The sequence below is a fragment of the Diospyros lotus genome, chromosome 12 (assembly GCF_014633365.1).
Source record: "Diospyros lotus cultivar Yz01 chromosome 12, ASM1463336v1, whole genome shotgun sequence".
Taxonomy (NCBI): Eukaryota; Viridiplantae; Streptophyta; class Magnoliopsida; order Ericales; family Ebenaceae; genus Diospyros; species Diospyros lotus.
Genome location: NC_068349.1, coordinates 31890145 through 31913728, shown reverse-complemented (window position 1 = coordinate 31913728; position 23584 = coordinate 31890145). Strand labels below are relative to the sequence as shown.

Here is a 23584-nt window from a genome sequence, read left to right as displayed (position 1 = left end):
AAAAGCAAGATGCGTCCAAATAAAAAAAGGAAGCGAAATGAAACCATTAAGCAGCAAAAAGAATATTTGTATATATGACACTACTACTAGTTCATCATCATCAATCAGTCATCACTCAAACCACCACCTCCTTTAACTGTAATAAAAATGGTAACTAACATACCTCTGTTCACTCATGATCCGTATCATGTCACTTTCACTAAGCCTATTTTGTCACATTCTTGGCCAATCGATTGCATGAGTTGTGACTTTGTTTCCATTGTGGGTAAGGGGGAACCCTTTTCAGCCATTAGATGTCAAATGGAGGGAAGGCTACGACTGCTACACTACTATAACAATAACAACAACAACTTTTCAACTTCTTACAAAAGGAGAGAAGCTGTGCCAAAAAGGAGTGATACTTGTGCCATTATCACCTGAGTGAAGAAACATTATGATCATGTCAAGCATGCGGCATTTTGGAAGGAAATAAAAACGAAAATACATAAAAATACATTTTCTTATGGTGTATGTGTGAAAAATGCATGTGCATTGAGCAGTTTTACTTTGTTTTCGTTTCTCTTTCAGCTGAAAAAATCTTGGCCCGATACAGCTTAAAAGGAATATAGAAGAAAGTAAACGGGGAACAACTGAGAAATGAGAGTGTGAAAGCTGATTACCTGTAAGTTACAGAGAAAAGGAAGTGTCCTATGAAGACGCGCAACAGCTGAACTTGGCTGGTTTTGTATCTGGCTCCTGACCGGGGACGACAATCTTGGTTCCCTTGAGCAGTGTGGCATTCCCTCCAGATTCAGGCTCGTCGTTGGCAACGAGTGCTTTCTTGCTGATGATTCTGTAGATCTCTGTCAAGATGGTCAAGAATGCTGTGTCAACATTCCTTGCCTCAAGGGCTGATGTTTCCATAAAGAAAAGGCCCTCTCTTTCGGCAAATTCCTTGGCATCCTCAGTGGGCACAACACGAAGGGTTTCCAGGTCAGACTTGTTACCGACGAGCATGATCACAATATTTTTATCAGCATGACCCCGTAACTCTTCTAACCATCTTGCAATATGATCAAATGACTGACGCTTGGTCATGTCGTAGACCAGCATTGCCCCCACTGCACCTCGGTAGTACGCACTTGTCACCGCCCGGTACCTGATCACCAGCCAAATCCATGGAAAGGAAAAATTTCAGAGGTCATTGGTGAAAACCAGAAATGTACATTTTCAACTCGGGTAATGCGGGAAACTTTGACAAGCCCTTAATTTATATACAATTCAAAGTCAAAGAGTTCCAATTGGCTGCAACAAGCCAAATTCAACCAAAAAGACCTGGACGAGCAGAGCCACAACAAAATGTAGGGGGTACATTATATACACTTCAGTGAATCCCCCATTATGCTGTGACAGACCCTAGACGAGGGTTCGGTAACTTTAACTGTAACTGATGCTTAAAAGCCTGACAATTAGTCAAGGGATTGAAGTTTACAGGGTAATTCACAAATAATCCATGGATGACCATAGTCCATTTCCTAGATTGGAAGGTCTCCTGTTGATGTACTGCTATAATTGTTGGCTCTTGAATCATCTACTTGAACGTGCAAATTTTACCCGTCCAATCATACAATACAAGGCCGCACAAGTTTCACCCTCCCTTGACCTCTGTGGTTAGGAGTCCCGTGTACTGAGCTGTCCATTTTCAATATTCCCGTTGGCCAATTTTTGTTTAATAGCTTGCTTATTATAGTATATCTAAATTTGCAAAACCAGAGGATAGCAACAAGAAAAGAGGTCAGAAGATTCAAAGACTAGCCCATATTTCCACCAGTTCAATTGTCTATGCAAGGAGAAAGCCGAGTATGAAGATTCTTTCAATCCTGGTTTTGCAATGACACTGACTGATTCTCTGTACAAAAAGAAAGCCAAGAGGGAGAGTGGGGTATCCATGACCGACCAACCAATCAATCAAAGGTGCTCCTAATAAAACCTTGGGCTCCGTTCAGTATTAGAAAACATTTTTTAGGTTTCAACTCTAATTTTATAACTAAAGATGTCTTAACATTTTATGTTTCAAAAAGTCACAGCCTTCATTTTCAGAAAATTTAGAAAATATCAAAAAATAATGTTTTCTAATTCATGGTATAAAGTTGAAAAATTAGAAAACTCAGTTTTCTATTTCTAATGGGAGATTTAATTATTCAATAGAAAATTAGAGTTAGAAAATACAAAATGTTTTCTACAACTGAACAGGCCCTTACCGTTTGACATTAATGATGCTAATCCAGTAATTGGAGTATCTCCAATTGGCATTCGTATCCAACACCCCACTCATCTAGCTCACAAACTTTCTGGTAGAATTACTACTATAATTGTCAGCTTGAATCTCTTTATTTGCTATTCAATACGACACTATTTGATGTTTTACTCTTGTGATTGGTTTTGATGATGAAAAATAACAATAAGTTTTACACCCTAATCAATTTCAAGTACTTTGTTAAAATGAAAACCAAATGAATTATAATTTTCTATATATATATATAAATAGAGATTTGCAACAACTTATATTTTAATGATGATTGCCTTTGATATTATTTTGATGATAAAAATCAATTGAATTTTGATGATGAAATTATTTTATTAATGTTTATTATCTTGGTACTTTAAATTATTTTTATATGTTCTATTAAGTACCAAAATAAAAATTAATTTCATCATACAATTGAATGTCAAAAATCTTCTTATAGATTTCTTGATGACATTTGAAATATTATGTTTCTATTTGATCAAAATTGTTGAATAAAAATTAAATCCAATGCCAAAATATCTTGTGATAAATTTCTTAATGGCATTTGGAATATTATGTTTTTATTTGATTAATTTTTTTATTATTAAATGAAAATTAATTTCATCATGCGATAAATTTATATTTGAAATATTATGATTTTTATTTAATTAAAAATGTTCCAAAAAGTTATTTTTCAAAGAGTTTAAAAATAAAACCAGCATTGTTGCCCCCAAAATTTGAACCCACACCACCAGCCAAGCCTAAGCTCTAAGTACACACAAGGAACCACTCCAACTAGAAACACCTTTATTTATTTATGTGTACAAACATATATTTCTTTCAATCTGTCAATTAATGTCTTCAATATCTCGACTAACTCATTTTCATCTGTTGACTAATGCCTCCAATCTATCGACTAACAAAATCTTTAAATTCAATATGTCGACTGATTTTTTTCATCTGTCGACATAATTCGTCGCTGAAAGCCTCTAACAGCTAGTTTTTCAAAATTCAACAGCTATAAACGGCTAGATTTCTCTTGAAGCTCTTGGGATGCTTATAAATACAAATCAAAGATAATCTAAAAGAGGCTAATGGATGGGAATGAAGTGAAGTGAGCTTTAGGGGTGTCAACGGTTCGGATTGGTTCGGTTCTATAAGAATCCAGTAATCGAACCATTTTTAACGATTTGGAAAAAATAAAAATCGTAATCGAACCATTACATATATAAAACCAAACCATGACCAATCTGTCACATCGGACCAATTTCAGTTCTATCCAATTAACATTTAGTTTCTAAACATTTTCGCAAAATATGAAATTACAAACAAACTTGTTAATTAAAATAAACCCATAACTTCATTAATACTTCAAATCTTGAAGTAAAAGTAGAACAAAATAATTCATAGACTATCTCATCAAATGAGATTATATCGACTATTTAGTATAGCAATATCGCATAAAAGTCTAGAAATAAAAGAGTTCATGAGTAACAATAACCAACAACAAAAAAGAAATAAATAAAAACTAGCAGATTAAAATTGCAAGTAATAATATATTTATGTGTATGTATATATATATATCAAAAAAATTTATAACATATATACAAGTATAATATCGGTTCCGGTTCAGTTCGAACTACAGTTTGAAAAGAAAAACCAGAAACCAAATCAAATATATCGGTTCTTAATTTTTTAGAATCAAAACCTAACCGTTAAACCATAGAACCAATCCAAAAGGCACGGTTCGGTTCGGTTTGGTCCAATTCATCGGTTTTCGGATATTTTTTGACACCCCTAGTGAGCTTACAAATTATTTTCATACTTCTTAATTGTATTTGTGTTTTAACTTTTCTCTCAAAGGGTTTGATCTTCATTTGTATTTATTTGTTTCAAGCCTTGTATCATTTTGAGAGACCTTGTAACTAAGAGATTCTTCTTTTCAATTCTCTCTTATTGTATATTTCTTGTATTTCCTAGCTTTGGTAGCTAAAGGGTCTACTTGTGTATAAGTAGGAGATTTGTAATTTTTCAGTCTTGGACTAGAGGGTTTACTTGGGATCAAGTAAGAGGTTTTAGTGAATTAGTTTAAAATTCTTAGTGAGGAGCTAAGGTAGTGGATTAGGTTTGGTTTAAGTTGAATCACTATAAATCCTTGGTGTTCTTTATCTTTTTTGCTTTTTATCCTTTAAGCATTGCATTTGTCATTCTATACATATTTTATGTTTTAACTCACTAAAGCCTCATTTGTATCAAAAAGATTTTAAGTTCTATCATATTTTTTAAATTACCCAATTCATCCCCCCTCTTGGGTGTGTGCCATAGCATTTCAAACCTATCACTATTTCTTGCCAATTATTAATGTCTCCTTTCTAATTATCAACTATTACCAAGTGCAATTCTGGATCTCCCACTTATGGTCAATTCAGACCCAAGACTTAAATGAGACCCCCCACTGAAAACTGACTAGCATAATTTTATCTATGATGAATTTATGTCCACTTGTTCGACGTCTCATCTAAGCAAATAGAAAGTCAGATTATGCTTAATATATAATAACAGACAAAAAAATTCTCCTCCTGAGTCCCCCCCCCCCCCCCCCAAATTCTAGTTATAACAACTGGATTCTGGTCCAACCACATATTTGCGCAGTGTAGGTTTCCACTTTCTTGTATTCTGTGAAGCAATAAGGCAGATCATCCATCACAAGGAGACAATAATTTATGAGGACAACTCACAGCTTGTACCGAGAGGAGTTCACAGCCTCAGCCAGTAGAAATATTTTCTTTAAAGAAATCAATTTAAGGTGAAAATTAGATTTAGATCAACATATGAAACTTTGAAATCATTGCAGGATCTGTGATTCAGTTGATTTAATCTGTATTAATTAGTTTAATTTAATAATCAGAAATGAGTACTTTGAGGTAGACTCCTCCAGAGATTATATGAGGCAACCCACAAAGCACATAATCTGGTTGGATTATTGAGTTCAAGAAATGTTGCAATTAACTAGGTAGACAGACAGTCTTTCTTCTTTTGGTAAGTTAAAAAGATAGGCATATATATTGAGAAAGCATGGTTCTTCTAATTTTGTCCATCAGGCTAGATGAAATAGACAAGCATTCAACTCCCGGCTTCACATCATTCGTCAGCTCTTGAAAACTCTCTTACGTTTTCAACTAAATTCCAAGACATCAACTACTCTGCTTTTAAAGCAGCTAGTGTATTTTCATAGAAAGAAGAAAAGATAGTTCATTTGTTTTCTGTCCCTATACAGTGTAGACCTAAACTGAGTATCAGATTTCCCCCCAAGTATTATAACCAAATAGAAATTTGGAAATTTGCCAAATAACTGCAAATTCTGGAAGTTAAAAACATGGTACCTTCTAAACAAGAAGCAGACACTCCTATATCAAAATTTTGAAAAAGAAATCAAGAAGTCAAACTTAAAGGAAATACCTATACAGCTAAGATAAACATATATAACAGAAGTGAAAAATGAGAGATTTGCAAACGAACAGAACCAGAAATGTGATTTGAAAAGAGAAAGCATACAATGTATCAAAAATAGATCATATGTTGGTAGACCTAAGAACCCATGCAGATGTAGATAAACTGTGCCATATCATCAATAGAACTGACACCTTCCAGTGAGACATATGTGCTTGCACACTGTTTTGGCATGTCAAAACATTCTAGAAGGAATCACATGTTGCCCCAGTTGGAACATACAGGATGAACCTTCACATAAGCTGTTTGGCCCACCTATCTGAAGGTAATTTTGTTTGGAAAAACACAAGAACATAGAATGGCCCCAGTATGAGGCATGGTCTTGTTCTTAGGCAAGCTTGGTGCATACCATGGGAAATATGGGGCTAAATGGCTCGATGTCAGGTCTACTAAACGCACCTCAGTAATGTGAGTTGCAGGTATGAGCAGATGGAGGCTTCACCTTTATCTATACAGACTTGTTTTCCCAACCAAGAGATATTTTTTATAAAGATAATCCTTATTCTTGGTGTGGCCCAAACCACAATGGGATCTACTTAATCCTTGATGAGTATGTAGTCATAATTGGATTCTGCTTCCAGAGTATCTAGGATTTCATTGATGAATGTGCTTTACTTTGTAGGTGAGAGGGTGGTGTCTTTCCAAAGTGTGCATGCAGCTCTTTCTATTTTGTTGTACACTAGACCTAGAACCAAACTGACATGGAATTTCATTTTGGTTCGATTCTCAATTTGTATGGTTAAGGTCTAAATTGAATATTTTTTAAAAAAAATTCTATCTATTAATTTGTAGCAGTAGTAGTAATAACCACAATAACACCAAACTTAAATCCAACTAGGCGGTGTCAACTATATGGATTCTAACTTGCCAAGCTTCTCTATTCAAGACCATATCTTCAGTATGGCCATCATATCCCATGTCATGCTAAGAGTCTGTATTAACAAGCAAATAAATAAAAAATGAAACTAGTGCATTCACACTAGTTTGGTTTTGATATACCAAAACATATTGTGAATAAATGAATATAAATAAGTACGCCCATGGACATGATAGGCACTAATGATAGAGAGGTTAGAATAAGGTATCACTATATTGGAATATTGTGGTTAAGATTCTTAAAATTTTTCCAACTTGGGGAGAATGACCCATATAATAGAAGGTATAAAAATAAATAAATAAATTGAGAAGAAAATTTGACAGTTTTTAGCTAAAGGTAGGGATGGTTTGTCAAACATTTTTCGAAGTATTTCTGAGAAACAAGAGACCCCATGTCTTAAAGATGAAAAAATGCTAAATTGCAGGAAGTTTGCGAATTTGCACTAGGAATCAAAATTTAACCTTTTGTTCTTTTTTTTTTATATTTTTATTGAATCCCAATGGGGGGAATACTTCCTTCTTTACATTTACATCTTAAGTAAATGGAGATTAAAATATAATTTAAAGCAAAGTGAGGACATTTCCTTCAAATTTGAGAACAGTAAATGGACAAACCAGTTGACGCTGTATAGAGATTAGAAATTTTTTAGCCTTTACTCAACACCTCTACTCAACTATGTAAGGCAACAACAGGGGTAAGATGGTCACCAGTTTGCACAGTCAACTGTCCAAGTAGACAAGTGACTTTCCAGTTATGCACTCTCTTTTCGTTCAAGGTTGACTAAACAGTCAATTGCCACAATGGACAACTGACCTTAAGAGCTGGTTAGTTGATATCATAGTTGACTATTAGGCACTGACAATCTAAATTTTTTAATTTGACATAATCTCTCAATATTTCAGGGATAGACATCCTTTATTCCCTTTACACTCTCTTAAAGTTGAAGAGAAAAAGGCAAATTAACTAAAGAAGAACAAAGTGCACACAACCCTACATTACATTCAAGCATTCAATGAGTATGCCTGCAAGTTAATCATCTTTTTGAGAGTATTTTAGTTTCATTCTTTATATTCATCACGGGAGTTTTGTTTTATAAATCTGACCTTTGAGAGGCCTTTTCTTCGTAGCAAATTTCTTGGTTGTGAGAGTGATAATTCTTTAATTGGGATTTTTGTTGGTGAGCTAGCACTGTATCATTTAGAAGGCATTGTTAGTTTTCTTTGACTTAAGACATCACAATAAGGCCAGATTGAAAGATTATTTTCATTCCTCGAATATTGATCCCATCATTGACAAAAGGGTTAGGCATGGAAATCTTTAATTTTAAGATGAATTCAACAGTTCAAATCAGATAAAGATGAAAAATGATGTGCCAATGAACATCAGAATGTCAATTGGAACCCTTTCATGTGGCATCATGTACCTCGAGCTAACAAATGCCTACCCACCTGCCAATGGCTTTTGATTTCATATCCCATCCGTATTTGCACTTTGGAGTTCAAAATGGATAACTTGGTAATGAAATCCAAGGTGACAACTAACCATATCCATAATCTAATAATAATATTTCATAGATGATGGTGGAACAAACTACCGAAAATCCCCTACAAATATGCCTTTGCTAAATTTTTTGGGAAGTTCGTAGGGTGTATAATACTTCAACAAGAAGTTGAACCTAACCCTGCAAAGACTGAAGCAATCTGAAGGACGAGTTCCCCAAAATTGAAGACAGTAAGTAAAGAAAGTGGTTTCTAGGAAAGATGTCCTATCTCTAAAGGTTCATACTATCCTTTGCAGAGGTTAGCTTTTTTGACATTACTAAAGATATTTATTCAACTGGTCAAGGGAGCAAGTAGTGTATGCATTCAAGGATATTAAACCCCTAGTTGCTTCTCCAAGGTTCTTCATAGCACCATAGCCAGAAAGATCATGGAACATGTATTTAACATATGCCACAAGATCATTGGAACCATTGTTTTCCCAAGAAGTCAACAAATAAGAAAAAAAGTAAGTATTACATAAGTTGTGTGCTCCTACACTCCAAACAATGGAATGCTCCAGTTAAGAGACACTCACTATCTGGCCTTGATATGCACCGCCCAAGAATTGTGTAGTACTTATTAGCACATATGGTCCATTTACCAAATGCAATCCTATCAAGTTCTTATCTCTGGATGTATGTTAGTGGGAAATATAGCCAGATGGCTGTTGCTGTTAGCTAGTACAGCGGTGGTTGTAAAAGACCAGAAAGTATCAATAGTTAGATACTGGGCATCTCCCACTGCAATTTCCAAACTGGAAATTCGAACATCCTGATGAAACAATTTAGAAAATCACCAAATCGCTCCACCAAGCTTTGTTCCTAGGCCTCGTGGAAGGACTAAGCATTGGAATATCGTGTTTGAATAATCAAGACAAACACTAAGCTCGTCATCAGGCAAAGTGCAGGGGACTATGCGATTACAGAGTTACTGATAGCTAAATTGGCATCCAAGCAACAGTTTTCTCAGCGATGGCTAGTCACTCTATCAAACAAATGCGTAATCCATGTCCACACATCTCCCCAGGTCAAGCCCAATCCAAGAACACAGTGACTTCACAAATATATTCAACCACAGACAAAATCGAAAGAAATTAAGAAAGAAATCACTTGCTACGGTGGTCGAAGCGGAACTGTACCATATTCTGAGTATCAAACAAGGGGCTAATTACCTTTCCTGACCAGCCGTGTCCCAAATCTGAGCCTTGACGGTCTTGTGATCGACGACGATCGTCTTGGACTGAAACTCAACCCCAATGGTGGACTTGGAGTCCAAGCTGAACTCGTTCCTCGAAAACCGGGACAAGAGCTGCGATTTGCCGACGGCGGAGTCCCCAATCAACACGATCTTGAAGACGTAATCGATCTTCTGGTTGAAATCTCCGTACAAATTCGACATGTCCCTCGGCGTATGTATGTACGTATATCGACCGAAGTCCAACGAAAGATCCAGAAGTTGGAAATTTGAAAGCAAAAAGTTGAGAGAAGAGAGATCCACACAACAGTGGATCGAGCAAAGCTCAGAGAAGACAGCTGAATCCGTGTGATATTCGAATACAGAGAGAAGGAGAGAGAGACGACGTGCAATAGAAAAGGGACCAACCGCGTCAATGGCTTTGTTTCTTTCGATTTTGTATTCTTCGATCTTTCCTCTTCTCTTTCTTTAGTTTAAAATACTTTAGAAAGAAAGAATTTTATATTACTGTGAGAAATATTACTTTAGGAACTCTTTTTTTTCACTAATAACTTTCGGAATTTATTAAAAAATAATTATTATCAATTTAAAAATGTTATTACATTAGTTATTTTGTGTAATTGAATATTTTCTTTTGTTACAATGAAAAAAAAGAAAGTTTGATAAAGTTTTCTTTTTTGTTCAAGAAAAAGAAAAAATTAGAGCCCATTTACTAGTTATATTTTTAAAATTTTAATTTTATAATTAAATATGTCATAATATTTTATATTTTAGAAAGTGATAACAGGATAGTGAACGAAAGGAAAAGAAAAAATTATCCCTCATTTACAATGTTTTAAAAATCGAACTGGACCGGTTGATCGGACTGATTTAATCGAGAATCGATGGCCTATCCGGTCTAGTTTAACTTAAAAAGTCAAATGTCTTTCAATTCGGTCAAAATTCGATCGGACCGCTGAACTGGGAATTGAATTGACCCCAATTTTTTTCAATCCTCATTCATTTTTAAATTTTTAATTATTAATTAATTCTATAATAACATATATAACAATTATATATAAATATTAGTTGTATATTAGTTAATAATAATATTTCTCATAATAATAAATAGAATATTAGTATTTCAAATATATATTATTTAATTATAAATATATATATATATATGACATCATCCGGTAGAACTATTCTACTCTAACCGATCGGACCAATTGACCCGTGACCCAATTAATAAGCTGGTTCGCTGTCCGGTCCGATTTTTAAAACATTATTCGTTTATGAGTAATTTTATTAATTTTTCTAATAAACTTTAAAAAATTATTTTCTTTAAAATATCTATAACACGAACAGTTTAGTATAACAAATATAATAAATTTAGTAAGAGAGAGAGAGAGAGAGAGCCCTCAAATATCACATAATAATGGTTTTATTTATGCAAGATATGATTATAAATAAAGATAATTTGATGTAAAAATGCATGTAACCAACTGTGACCTAATGATTAAGATGAGCTTTGTAATTGTTATTGTCGTTGCAGCATTATATATAGAACAAAATCTAAGGGGAAATTGTTGAAAGCTTTGGTAGTATCACAGGCACAAATCAGGGGGATAACATCTATGCCACTCACTTGTTCTTGCAAGTATCATCACCATCAGAATCAGAATCAGAAGGTAGGTGGTTCAACCTCTCAGCAAAACAACTATTTCCGTAGAAGTAAATCATACAGTTTAGAGTGAGTACACGAGCTAAAGCTAGCTACTCTGTTATTGCTATACAAGCCAGGCCACTGAATCATTTGGTTGATCTACTTGATCCGTGACATTTGTTGCGCTGAAACTAAACCAGCCTTCTATTTCAGTTGTAATTGTAAATACCATCTTTCAGCTCATTTTTTGAGCTGGATTAGGCGCAGCTTCCTCTTCCTCTCTCTACTTTTATTCTCTGTACTGTACACGAGCAAGTCAGTCAGTCAAGCGGTGGCATTCGAAAACTGTCTCTGCTTACTCGAACACGTGCACCTTGCCCGGGTGTCAGTGAGCGTCTGCGTCCAAAAAAAGGAAAAAAAAAAAAAAAAGCATGAAGTGTGATGAGATAGGGTTGATGTGGTTGAAGGGTGGTTGGTTAATCTGCATTTTGTATTACCTTAACCCGTTCCTGAAGGTCTTTGATGTACTCGACTGCCAAATCTAACATATCTGCTGTGTTGGTTTGCTGCGCCATTGAAAAAAAACAGAGAGCTTGAGTTTCCAGTTACATACTTTCAATGTGCCCAATGGTAATTGGAATTACAAATGCAGTAGTACCTTGTCAATGTTGGGGAAAAGCTCTTGCAGTTTCCTCATTCGCTCGCTTATTCGTGTTCTTCTAACCTGCCATCAAGAAAAGCCCAAGATGCATGTTTAAATGATCAAAACAATCATATGAGAATTCCTTCCTTTAGAAGGAATCGGCCCACAGAACTAAATCTTGCGAATGTTAGCAAGCCACCGCAATTAGAGGAACAAATTAATTTGCATCAGTTTTATTTCTCTGTTAGTTCTGGTTCCAAGTTTGTCCCACTATTCCAAAACCCATTACCTTAACCAGTACTGCTATTTATCTAGACTGAAATGGATCTCTAGTGTAGGTGACACTTTTTCATTGGGCATTATTCTACCTTAATAGTAACATCATTTTTTCACTTAAAGATAATAATATCTCATGAGCTTACCCTCTCTGCAATGCTCCGGGGGTGTGTTGCACAGCCTCTTTTGGCGCGGATCTTGCAAGGGATGGAATCTTGCTGAAACTGCAAATACTTGTCAATGGCTGCCATCTCAGCAGTCGTTCTTGGTAAGCTCAAGTGATGAGTCAAACCGGTAGAGTAATTTCTAGACCCCAGATTCTGATACAAAGTTCAAAATCAGTGACTAAGTAGCATAATTGGGAAAAGGTAACAACAAATTACAAATGATATGCAAATGCTACCTGGCTTTCTATTGAACTGAAACCAGAAAGCTCCCTCTCATCACCATCCCTGTTTCTTTTTGGGCCAGTGAGCCCAGCATTCCAAGAATCATTTTGAAAGTTGGGTATAAAAGACCGACTGCTGCTGTTGCCGTTACCTAAGTCCCCACTCTGTTCGTTCCCATTTTCAGCAATACAAGGCAGGAGCCTCGAACCAGAAGATGGCAGGGATGAGAAGTTAATATGATCATTCAACCTACTAACTGCGCCGGCTTTTCCATCAGTACCATTACGCTCTCTGAAACCTCCCGCATCTGTCATCACACCAAATCCTACAATTTATTCAAACTGTTCACAAACCAACTCTTGAAGTGGCATCAATTACAGAAGTACAAAAGAAACTAAAATTGTGATCAATTTCATAATGTTGACAGTAAAAGCTCATTGTCTAGTGTCGATAAATAGGTTGCTGAATTCTCTCATAGGATCTGGTAATAGAATTGCTTAAAAAATGCTGGGCGGGCAACAGCACAGTCAAAGTTCCACGAGTAGATCTAAAATGTTGAAGATTCATTTCCAAGGACACTTCAATTCAACCCCAAAGAAGAAAATGAAAGGGAAATCAACTTTCCCCATATCGAAAAGGAAGCTAGAAGCTCAAGCCTTCTTAATTAATTTGATTTCTACTTCCAAATCCAACCAAGCAGGAAAAAAGGGGGGGAAACAAGTAGACACAAATAGCAAAGTAGGGGCCGCATTGGTTATGGTTACAAGATGTTTCCAATTCTTTTAGCATTTGAAAATAGTAAAAAACAAAAACAGAGCCAGGAAATTAGGAGCAAGAAAACGAAAGGCGGGTACCATTTTCAGAGAAAAACCCAGCCGGAGAGCTGCTCTGCCTGATCAAATTCGAGCAATCACCACTACTGCTGATCCTTCCTTGCACCGAATTCTTATACAATCCGTCGAGATTAGCATCACCGCTCTCTGATCTACCCGGATCACGTTGATCCCCTGAACTTCGGTAAATCATCTGCTCCGGCGTCTCGGGCTTTACAACCGCCGGGAACTGCAGATCCTGAGGCTCAGAATCGCCATTGCCGGAGAAGAAACTCGCCAACATGGCCTCCGGTACGGGACTATTCGATTGCTGGTGACCGAGAAAGTCCAGGCCGCCATGGAGGAGTCCCGCAAAGAACGAGCTCGGAGCCGAGCGGAACCGCGACAAGCCGGAGCTCAGCTGCTGCTGCTGCTGCTGATACGGATCTAGGCTTCCGAACTCTCTGTTCTTGAGCAATTCTCCGTCTGCGTTTTTCAGAGTGGTCGAGAACAAGAGATTCGCGTCCCGCGAAATCGCCTGCGAGCTCCCTACACCGTACATACCTTGAAATTCAGCTCTCAACGCTGAAATCGAGAAAGCTCCTCAGATTCCACCAACCGCTCGGCCTCGAAATCAGCTTTTTTCTTTCAGCGCTGAAATCAAGAAAACGAATCCAGTTGAGCTGAACCCTCGCTCAACAACACCTTCTATTCGAACGCCGAAATCAAGAACCTGAATCGCGTTGATCTTTCACTCGACTGTGCTTGCTTCAGAATCAGCTTCAACACTGGAATCAACAACTCAGAGAGAGAGAGAGAGAGAGAGAGAGAGAAATGTGTCCTGGTTTCTATTTCTGAAAGAGAAGCCTAGAAATGGCAAAGAGCACGCCGTATTTGGTACAGCCTGAGGATGGATATTTATTGATTGGAATGGACTTTCATATTTTGCCCTCGAGATTCGGCGCTATTTACGAGGAATTGCCATTATGCGGTGATATGGTTTTGTGGATGACCGGCGGGTAATCAGCGTGTATTTATTTTGACCAAATTATTCCAAACAAACATAATCGCCCCGATTTCCCCTTTTTGTCTCTTCCATTTATTTCTTTGAAAATGAAATCAAATTATACTTCATTTCAGAGCCAAATAATATATATATATATATAAATATCATATAATATAATTTCATTTCACATTTTTTATTAATTTAAACTATTAACTCTTTGTTTCGAAACTCAACTCATCACTATACTTTTAAAACGATTATCCAAACTAATATATTTAAAAATTATCAGAATCAAATTGACTATGATATTTTTAAAAGGACCCGATCCGGGAAACTTTTCACTTTTCGGGTCTGAATTGAAAGGCAATACATTTTAGGGAGCCTTTTCTTTATTCAAAAGAAAGGAAACACAAAGGAAAGGAAGATGGGATGATGATCTTATCTTGAAAGCATTCAGAGGAAGATTATATATATATATATATATATATATATATAGGAGGAAGCCAAAAAGCTTTGCTTGAGGGGAAAGCGACCACAGGGTTGCTGCAATCAGGGATAGGGGTCCGCCCTTTTGGCTGCTTCCAAGGACTAAGTACCCCTTCTTTGACTCTCAAGTCTGTCTTCATTATTATTATTGAACTATAATCACATGTAAGTGCCCCAAAATTGGGGTCTTTTAATTCTTTTTTGGGTCACTTAACAACTTGGCAATAGTAAGATTATTCTCTTTTTAATTTGTGATTGTAGTTGTAGGAGTAGTCAGCCTCTCCCATAGTCAACCGGAGTATGAAAACATGCTTCCAAATCAAAATCATAATCAAAATCAAAATCAAAGCACACAATTAATTGCTAGGCCGCCACCATATCCATATGGATAAACCTTAGGTTACAATTTTGACCACTTCTTTGACCAAGTAAATGGTCAACGTGAGGTGCTAAGCTTTTATGTTTTTGGTAGTTTTTAAAAATAAAACAAGATTAGTGAAAGTTAAGTGGTCATTTTCAAAGGAAAAAGATTTTGAATTCAAAGTTTCTTAATAGATAGATGCCCGAATCTATATTGATCGAAATAGAAGATTAATTACAACTATTATAAAGATTGTCAGTCTCAAGTGAGTTTTTTTAAGAAAAATATTAAAAAAGAAAGATGTATTTTTTATGAAAAAATTGACCGAACGAACACGATGAGACTAGTGATTAGAGATGTCAGTGAGTTTTCAATAACAAATTTAAAAAAAAACCAGTAAATTTGTCAAAATTTAGTCCAGGTGGATGGGTAGGGGTGGGGGAAGTGAAAAGGGGAGACAGAGTAAGAGAAGAAGAAGACAAATGTTTGGCTTTAAATTCCAACAAAAGTTGGTACTTTGTATGTGTAGAGGGAAACATGGACACATGAACATGATCATAGATAATAGATAATAGATTTGCATTTCCCATTCCATTCACACTTCAAAACTTGGCTTTTAAGCCACCTTCCCTCTTTCTTAGAGATAAAAAGAGCTTTGCATTGTGATCAAATAAAACCAAAAGTAAAAGAATATATTTATCTATAATAAATAATTTTTTATTAATTTATTTTATATACGATATTTATTATTAAGGTAACGTTTGTTAAAATAAGTAAAATAAGATTGTATTAAGATAAGATTAAAATATTTTCTAAACTAAAATATGGAATAGTTAAGATAAAGTTAGGAAATATTCTAAAATTTTTATCAAACTATTTATTAAATTTTTTAGAATGCACTGGAAGACATATATGTCATTTTTTATTATCTGTAAGGTTCAAGATAAATTTATCTAAAAAATTGCATATAAGAAGTCATGTGACTTCTTTTTTAAAAGTAGTCAGATAAATTTAACAAATACAATAAAAAATACTTTTTGTCTAAAATATTTTTCATATCTCATTTTTTTTCAGTATATATCTTGATTAACAAATACTATCTAAGAGTGTAAACGAACCAATACTCTTGTTAATGTCCATTTGATAGTGTTTTCATTTTCGTTTTGAGTTTTGAGCACTTTTCAATTTCATTCAATGTTACGCTCACATTGATACTTAACTATTGTCATTGATTTTCGCTTTACTAGAGATATCAATCATGTTGACTTAGCTCGAGTTGTAATAGGTCAAAAGCCAATCCAACAACCCGCGTTCCTTGATCACAAACTCATTTTATTTTATTATTTTTAAACTCTCATTAAGTATTTCATAATCTTAAAATAATTTTTATTTGAATCAATTTAATTTTTTAGCCATTTAATAACCGCAAAATGATTGTAAACTCATTGTGTTGTAACTTCTAAGATAGTTGCTATCTAAATTAATATTGTAAATCTCACAAAATTATTATTTTTAGTGATTAGGACAAAGCAATTATATGCATTGACATCTCAACTCTTTAACCCCTCGGGGTAGCACAAACGATCTTATGCACATGTTTGAGAGCTTGGGTGCCTTAAGATTGTGGGTTCAAGTATAGATCTGTGCATATAATATATTATATATGTCTATTTGAAAAGCCAGCGCTAAGGTTTTGACCAGAATTTACCCGTCCTGCCCATTAGTTGAAAAAGGTAGACTGTGGTTTATAGAAAGGATATGAGAGTTCAGGCCAAAGTGTGTTGTGTATCGAGGATCTCTCGATTTCTATATTACAAAAAAATAATAATAATATTCAATTATTGCTTATTATTTAACTTACTATTCACCTTCAAACTCATATCTTTTTGCACTAAACAATATGTTTAGCTTTTTAAAAAAAAAATCGATTTCATTATCATATAATATACTTAATTTTTATTTTTTAATAAAAATAAACAATAAACATACAAAACTAAAAATTGACAATCCCCTCAAACCAACCCTAAACAACTTGTAAACGAGTTCCATCATATCTATTTATTAATCTATTAAACAAATTTAAACAAAGTTTGGAACATGAATTTGGTCAAATCGATTAATTTGATGAACAATTTTATTTATTGTTTATACATAAAGTCATTAACAGTTCAACTAAAATTATTAGAGATGTGAAATCTGATTTGATTTATGACACTTATGTAGAGTTGATACAAGGTCTGGCTACCCAATTAGCGAGCAAGGGTCAAGAGAGTAGTGCCCCTTCTAGGGGCTTGGTGGTAGATTTCTAAATTCTAAACCTAAATAGGCCTGAACTAGGAGTTTTATTTTTAACCCAATCTTCGTATATAAATGCATGGGCATAATTTCTATAAAGTTAACATTCTCAAATAGTGAAAAAATATCTAGTGTAGTCGTGGATATATGTGTTTTTTATCGAACCACATAAATTCGGTCTTGTGAATGTGTGATTTTGTTCCAAGTTTTCTTCATCGCTTGATTTGTTGCCTAACAAAAATTCGTTCATTGCTTGATTTGTAAACAAGCACGTTAACATCCTCATTAACTCATTTAAGTTAAACAAGTCAAACTCAAGTACCATAATATGTTGATAAACATTGTCTGAACAATCCTTATAAAGTTTGATACTTTGACTCATAAACAAATTGAGTGTCAATATCATAAAATATAAACAAATCAAGTCTGAACATGTTGAAGGGAAAAAATAATATGAGAAATAAAAAATAATCCGATCACAATCAAATACAAGAGATTTTACGTAAAAAACTCTAATAGGGAAAAATCACGATTGTCAAGACGACAGAGAAAAAATATCACTATATAGTAAAGTTTACAACTACAAAGTCCAATATTCTCTTTCTAAACCCAAGTCCCAATTACACCCAATTTTTAACTCTCGGTGATCTCTCACAAGTGATTTGCACTCTTTGATTAACAAACCAACCATCTTATTATATACTAGTTTCCTTGTTCAACAAGGTTAAGGTTTCCTTGTTTACCAAAACTAAGATTTCTTTATCTAACAATAATTTATAACTGACTATAAAATAGAATTACAAACTAAACAAGAAATCAATTAAGAATAAGAAATAATTTTCAAAACTAATTAAGATTTCTTGCTAAAAATCCCAACAGAACAGAACTCGATTACACATAGTTAATTTACATTCACAATTTTAATTATTACTTTGAGTATCCATGAATCATTATTTCTCTTTGAAAATATAAGTGCATATATATATATATATATGTTGTGTTCACTCACTATTGAGACTTCATGTTCAAAGAGATGTGTTGTTGCCTTTGGAGGATTTATGAATGGACATGGAGCCGATTGGGAGGCATCTTGTACTTGGAATTCTTGAGATGTGTCTATGAGATAAGAGAGAGTGTTGCTACAATACAATGGCAAAATAGAAAGCTTGGAATAGGGAGGATGCAGAGAAGAATATGCCCACATTTTCTTAAGAAAAATGAAGAGAAAGGACAATAATCAATACCCAGAACAGAAGCAAAGTGTGCTAAATGCTTGGACCCACTAAAATCTTACTTACATAAACTATTATTATTATTATTAAAATAATTGCTATAATAACGTTTTCCCATCACCCAAGGTGGGTAGTAGTAGGTTAAGAGGTTTGTGACAGACAACATCACTATATATATAGCCTTTCCTTTATTCAAAAGAAAGGAAACACAAAGGAAAGGAAGAATGGGAAGATGATCTTATCTTGAAAGCATTCAAAGGAAGATTGTATATATATATATATGGGAGGAAGCCAAAAAGCATTGCTTGAGGGGAAGCGACCCCAGAGTTGCTGCAATCAGGGACAGGGGTCCACCCTTCTGGCTGCTTCCAAGGACTAAGTACCCCTTCTTTGACTCTCAAGTCTGTCTTCATTGTTATTATTATTATTGAACTATAATCACGTGTAATTTCATAAGTTAGAGTTAAGACCCTTGTAAGTGCCCCAAAATTGGGGTCTTTTAATTATTTTTTGGGTCACTTCACAACTTGGCAATAGTAAGATTATTCTCTTTTTAATTTATGATTGTAGTTGTAGAAGTTAACCTCTCCCAAAGTCAACCGGAGTATGAAAGCATGCTTCCAAATCAAAATCATAATCAAGATCAAAGCACACAATTAATTGCTAGGCCGCCACCATACCCTTATGGATAAACCTAGGTTACAATTTTGACCACTTCTTGGACCAAGTAAATGGTCAACGTGAGGTGCTAAGCTTTTATGTTTTTGGTAATTTTTAAAAACAAAACAAGATTAGTGGAAGTTAGTCGGTACTTTTCAAAGAAAAAGATTTCAAATTCAAAATTTCTTAATAGATAGATGCCCGAGTTCATATTGATCGAAATAGAAGATTAATGACAACTATTATAGGGATTGTCAGTCTCACGTGATTTTTTTTAAAAAAATATTAAAAAGGAAAGATGTATTTTTCATGAGAAAATTGACAGAACGAACATGACGAGACTAGTGATTAGAGATGTCAATGAGTTTTCAATGACAAATTTTGAAAAAATCCAATAAAGTTGTCAAAATTTAGTCTAGGTGGATAGGTGGGGGTGGGGGAAATGAAAAGGGAGACAAGAAAAGAAGAAGACAAATGTTTGGTTTTAAATTCCAACAAAAGTTGATGCTTTGTATGTGTGAATGGTAACATGGACACATGAACATGATGATAGATGATAGATTTGCATTTCCCATTCCATTCTCACTCCCAAACTGGCTTTTAAGCCACTTTCCCTCTTTCCTATAGATAAAAAGCTTTGCATTGTGATCAAATAAAACCAAAAGTAGAAGAATATACTCATCTTTAATAAATACATTTTTATTAATTTATTTTATAAACGAGATTTATTACTAACGTTTGTTAAAATGAGTAAAATAAAATTATATCAAAATAAGATTGAGATACTTTCTGAACTAAAATATAGAATGGTCAAAATAAGAGTAAGAAATATTTTAAAATTTTCATCAAACTGTTTGTTAAATTTTTTAGAATGTATTGGAAAATATATATGTTTTTTTTCTTCTTATCTATAAAGTTCAAGATAAATTTATTTGGAGGGAGAAGAAATAAATTTATTTCAAGAATTTCAAATAAGAAGTCACGTGACTTCTTTTCCAAGAGTTGCTAGATAAATTTAACAAATACAATTGAAAGTATTTTTTGTTTGAAATATTTTTCATATCTTACTTTTTTTTTAATTTATATTTTAATTAACAAACACTACTTAAAAATCTAAACGAACCAATGCTCTCGTTAATGTCCATTTGATAGCGCTTTCATTTTCGTTTTGAGTTTTTAGCACTTTTCAATTTCATTCAATGTTTCACTCATATTGATACTTAACTATTGTCATTGATTTGCTATTAACTAGAGATATCAATTATACTGACTTAGCTCGGTTTGAACCAACTTGCAACTTCATAGGTCAAAAGCCAATCCAACAACCCGTGTGCCTTGATTGCAAACTTATTTTATTTTATTATTTTTAAACTCTTACGAAAAATTTTATAATTTTAAAATAACTTTTATTTGAATCAATTTAATTTTTTAGCCATATAATGACCACAAAATGATTATAAACGCTTTGTGTTCTAACTTCTAAGATAGTTGATATCAAAATTAATATTGTAAATCTCACAAAATTATTATTTCCGGTGATCAGGTCAAAGTAGTTATATGCAACTTGACCTGTTTGACATCTCTACTCTTTACCTATAAATTAACATTCAATTAATCCCTCGGGGTAGCACAGACGATGCTCCGCACACGTTCGGGAGGTTGGGTGCCTTAAGATTGTGTCAGGTCAAAGTAGTTATATGCAACATGACTCGTTTGACATCTCTACTCTTCACCTATAAATTAACATTCAATTAACCCCTCGGGGTAGCATAGACGATACTCCACACACATTCGAGAGGTTGGGTGCCTTAAGATTATGGGTTCAAGTCTAGATCTGTGTAGACAATATATCATCTATGTCTATCCGAGAGGCTAGGGCTCAAGTTTCAACCCGGACTTACTCATTCTACCCATTAGCTAGAGTGGGCGGACCATGATTTATAGAGAAGGTGTGATAGTTCAAGCCAAAACTTGTTGCGTATAAGGACCCTTCAATTTTCATGTTACAAAAAAAAAAAAAAATTAATATTCAATTATTACTTATTATTTAACTCACTATTCACTTTCAAACTGATATCTTTTTACACTAAACAATAAATTTTATCTTTTAATAAAAATAAACAATAAACATACAAAACTAAAAACAAAAACTAGAAATTGACATTCCCCTCAAACCAACCCTAAACAACTTGTAAACGAGTTCCATCATATTTATTTATTAATCCATTAAACAAAGTTTGGAACATGAATTTGGTCAAATTGATTGAATTTGATGAACAATTTTATTTATTATTTATAAATAAAGTCATTAACAATTCAATTAAAATTGTTAGAGATATAAAATTTGATGTGATTTATGACGCTTATGTAGAATTGATACGAGATCTCACTACCCAATTAGCAAGCAGGGGTCAAGGGAGTAGCACCCCTTGTGGGGGCTTGGTGGTAGATCCTAAATTCTAATCCTAAGCAGGCTCGAACTATGAGTTTTATTTATATCCTAGTCTTCATATATAAATATGTAGATATAATTTCTATAATATTAACATTTTTAAATAGTGAAAAAATACTTAGTGTAGTCGTAAATGTAGGTATTTTTTATCGAACCACGTAAATTCAATCTTGTGAATGTATGATTTTGTTTTAAGTTTTTTTTATCGCTTGATTTGTTCCCTAATAAAAACTCGTTCAAAATATTTATCTATCTATAAATAAGTTAATTTATTATTTATGATTATTATTTCCTTATAAATAAATTTATTTTTTATTCACAAATAAGCTCATTAATAAATTCATTTCTTATTTGTAAACAAGCTCGTTAACATCCTCATGAACTCATTTAAGTTAAACAAGTCAAACTCAAGTACTGTAATATGTTGATAAACATTGCTCGGATAATTTTTATAAAGTTAGATACTTTGACTCATAAACAAATTGAGTGTCAATATCATAAAATATAAACGAATCAAATCTGAACAGGACCCGATTACACATGGTTAATTTACATTCACACTTTTAATTATTACTTTGAGTATCCATGAACCATTATTTTATTTGAAAATGTATGTGCATATATATATATATATATATCGTGTTCACTCACTATTGAGACTTCATTTTCAAAGAGATATGTTGTTGTCTTTGGAGGATTTATGAATGGACATGGAGCTGATTAGGGGGCATCTTGTACTTAGAATTCTTGAGATAAGAGAGAGTGTTGCTACAATACAATGGCAAAATAGAAAGCTTGGAATATGGAGGATGCAGACAAGAATATGCCCACATTTTCTTAAGGAAAATGAAGAGAAAGGTTAATAATCAATACCCAGAACAGAAGCAAAGTGTGCTAAATGCTTGGACCCACTAAAATCTTACTTACATAAACTATTATTATTATTATTAAAACAATTGCTATAATAATGTTTTCCCATCACTCAAGGTGGGTTGTAGATTACTGGTCAAGAGGTGTGTGACAGATAACATCACTATAAATTAATATGTATATATATATATATTTATAAAGTTTGAAATTGAACTTTTAAGTTACTTCCTTGATATTTAGATTAATTTCTCTGTGTAATCTAAACTAATATATTTAAAAATCAGAATCAAATTAATCACTATACTTTAAAAAGACCCCATAGGTGAAACTTTTCACTTTTGGGTTGGAATTGAAAGGCGGTACATTTTAGGGGGCCTTTCCTTTATTCTGAAGAAAGGAAACACGAAGGGAATGGAGAATGGGAAGATGATCTTATCTTGAAAGCATTCAAAGGAAGATTGTATATATATATATATATAGGAGGAAGCCAAAAAGCTTTGCTTGAGGGGAAAGCGACCACAGGGTTGCTGCAATCAGGGATAGGGGTCCACCCTTCTGGCTGCTTCCATGGACTAAGTGCCCCTTCTTTCACTCTCAAGTCTGTCTACATTGTTATTATTATTATTGAACTATTATCACTTGTAATTTCATAAGTTATAGTTAAACACTCTTGTAAGTGCCCCAAAATTGGGGTCTTTTAATTCTTTTTTGGGTCACTTCACAACTTGGCAATAGTAAGATTATTCTCTTTTTAATTTGTGATTGTAGTGGTAGAAGTCAGCCACTCCCAAAGTCAATCGGAAAACATGCTTCCAAATCAAAATCATAATCAAAATCAAAGCACACAACTAATTGCGAGGCCGCCACCATATCCAAATGGATAAACCTTAGGTTACAATTTTGACCACTTCTTTGGCCAAGTAAAGGGTGAACGTGAGGTGCAAGCTTTATGTTTTTGGTAGTTTTTAAAAATAAAACAAGATTAGTGCAAGTTAATCGGTACTTTTCAAAGAAAAAGATTTCACATTCAAAATTTCTTAATAGATAGGTGCCCGAGTTGATATTGATC

The 23584-nt window shown here is 34.0% G+C and overlaps 2 protein-coding genes across 3 annotated transcripts; both read right to left on the bottom strand.

Annotated features, from left to right (window-relative positions):
* Window positions 1-46: 46 nt before the first annotated feature.
* Window positions 47-9826, bottom strand: LOC127787454 (ras-related protein RGP1). The gene is made up of 3 exons (XM_052315509.1): window positions 9366-9826; window positions 660-1138; window positions 47-416 (listed from the first exon to the last, which is right to left on the bottom strand). The coding sequence occupies exons 1-2, from the start codon at window positions 9590-9592 to the stop codon at window positions 688-690; spliced, it is 678 nt and encodes a 225-aa protein (XP_052171469.1). The 5' UTR covers window positions 9593-9826; the 3' UTR covers window positions 47-416; window positions 660-687.
* A 1164-nt stretch (window positions 9827-10990) lies between these two features.
* Window positions 10991-14038, bottom strand: LOC127813888 (transcription factor bHLH130-like). Of its 2 annotated transcripts, none has more exons than XM_052354995.1 (6): window positions 13196-14038; window positions 12356-12666; window positions 12099-12272; window positions 11692-11757; window positions 11531-11599; window positions 10991-11429 (listed from the first exon to the last, which is right to left on the bottom strand). In XM_052354995.1, the coding sequence occupies exons 1-6, from the start codon at window positions 13713-13715 to the stop codon at window positions 11358-11360; spliced, it is 1212 nt and encodes a 403-aa protein (XP_052210955.1). In that variant the 5' UTR covers window positions 13716-14038; the 3' UTR covers window positions 10991-11357. The 2 variants fall into 2 exon arrangements, with proteins under 2 accessions (XP_052210955.1, XP_052210956.1); XM_052354996.1 differs by having other exon boundaries at window positions 12356-12648.
* Window positions 14039-23584: the final 9546 nt, after the last annotated feature.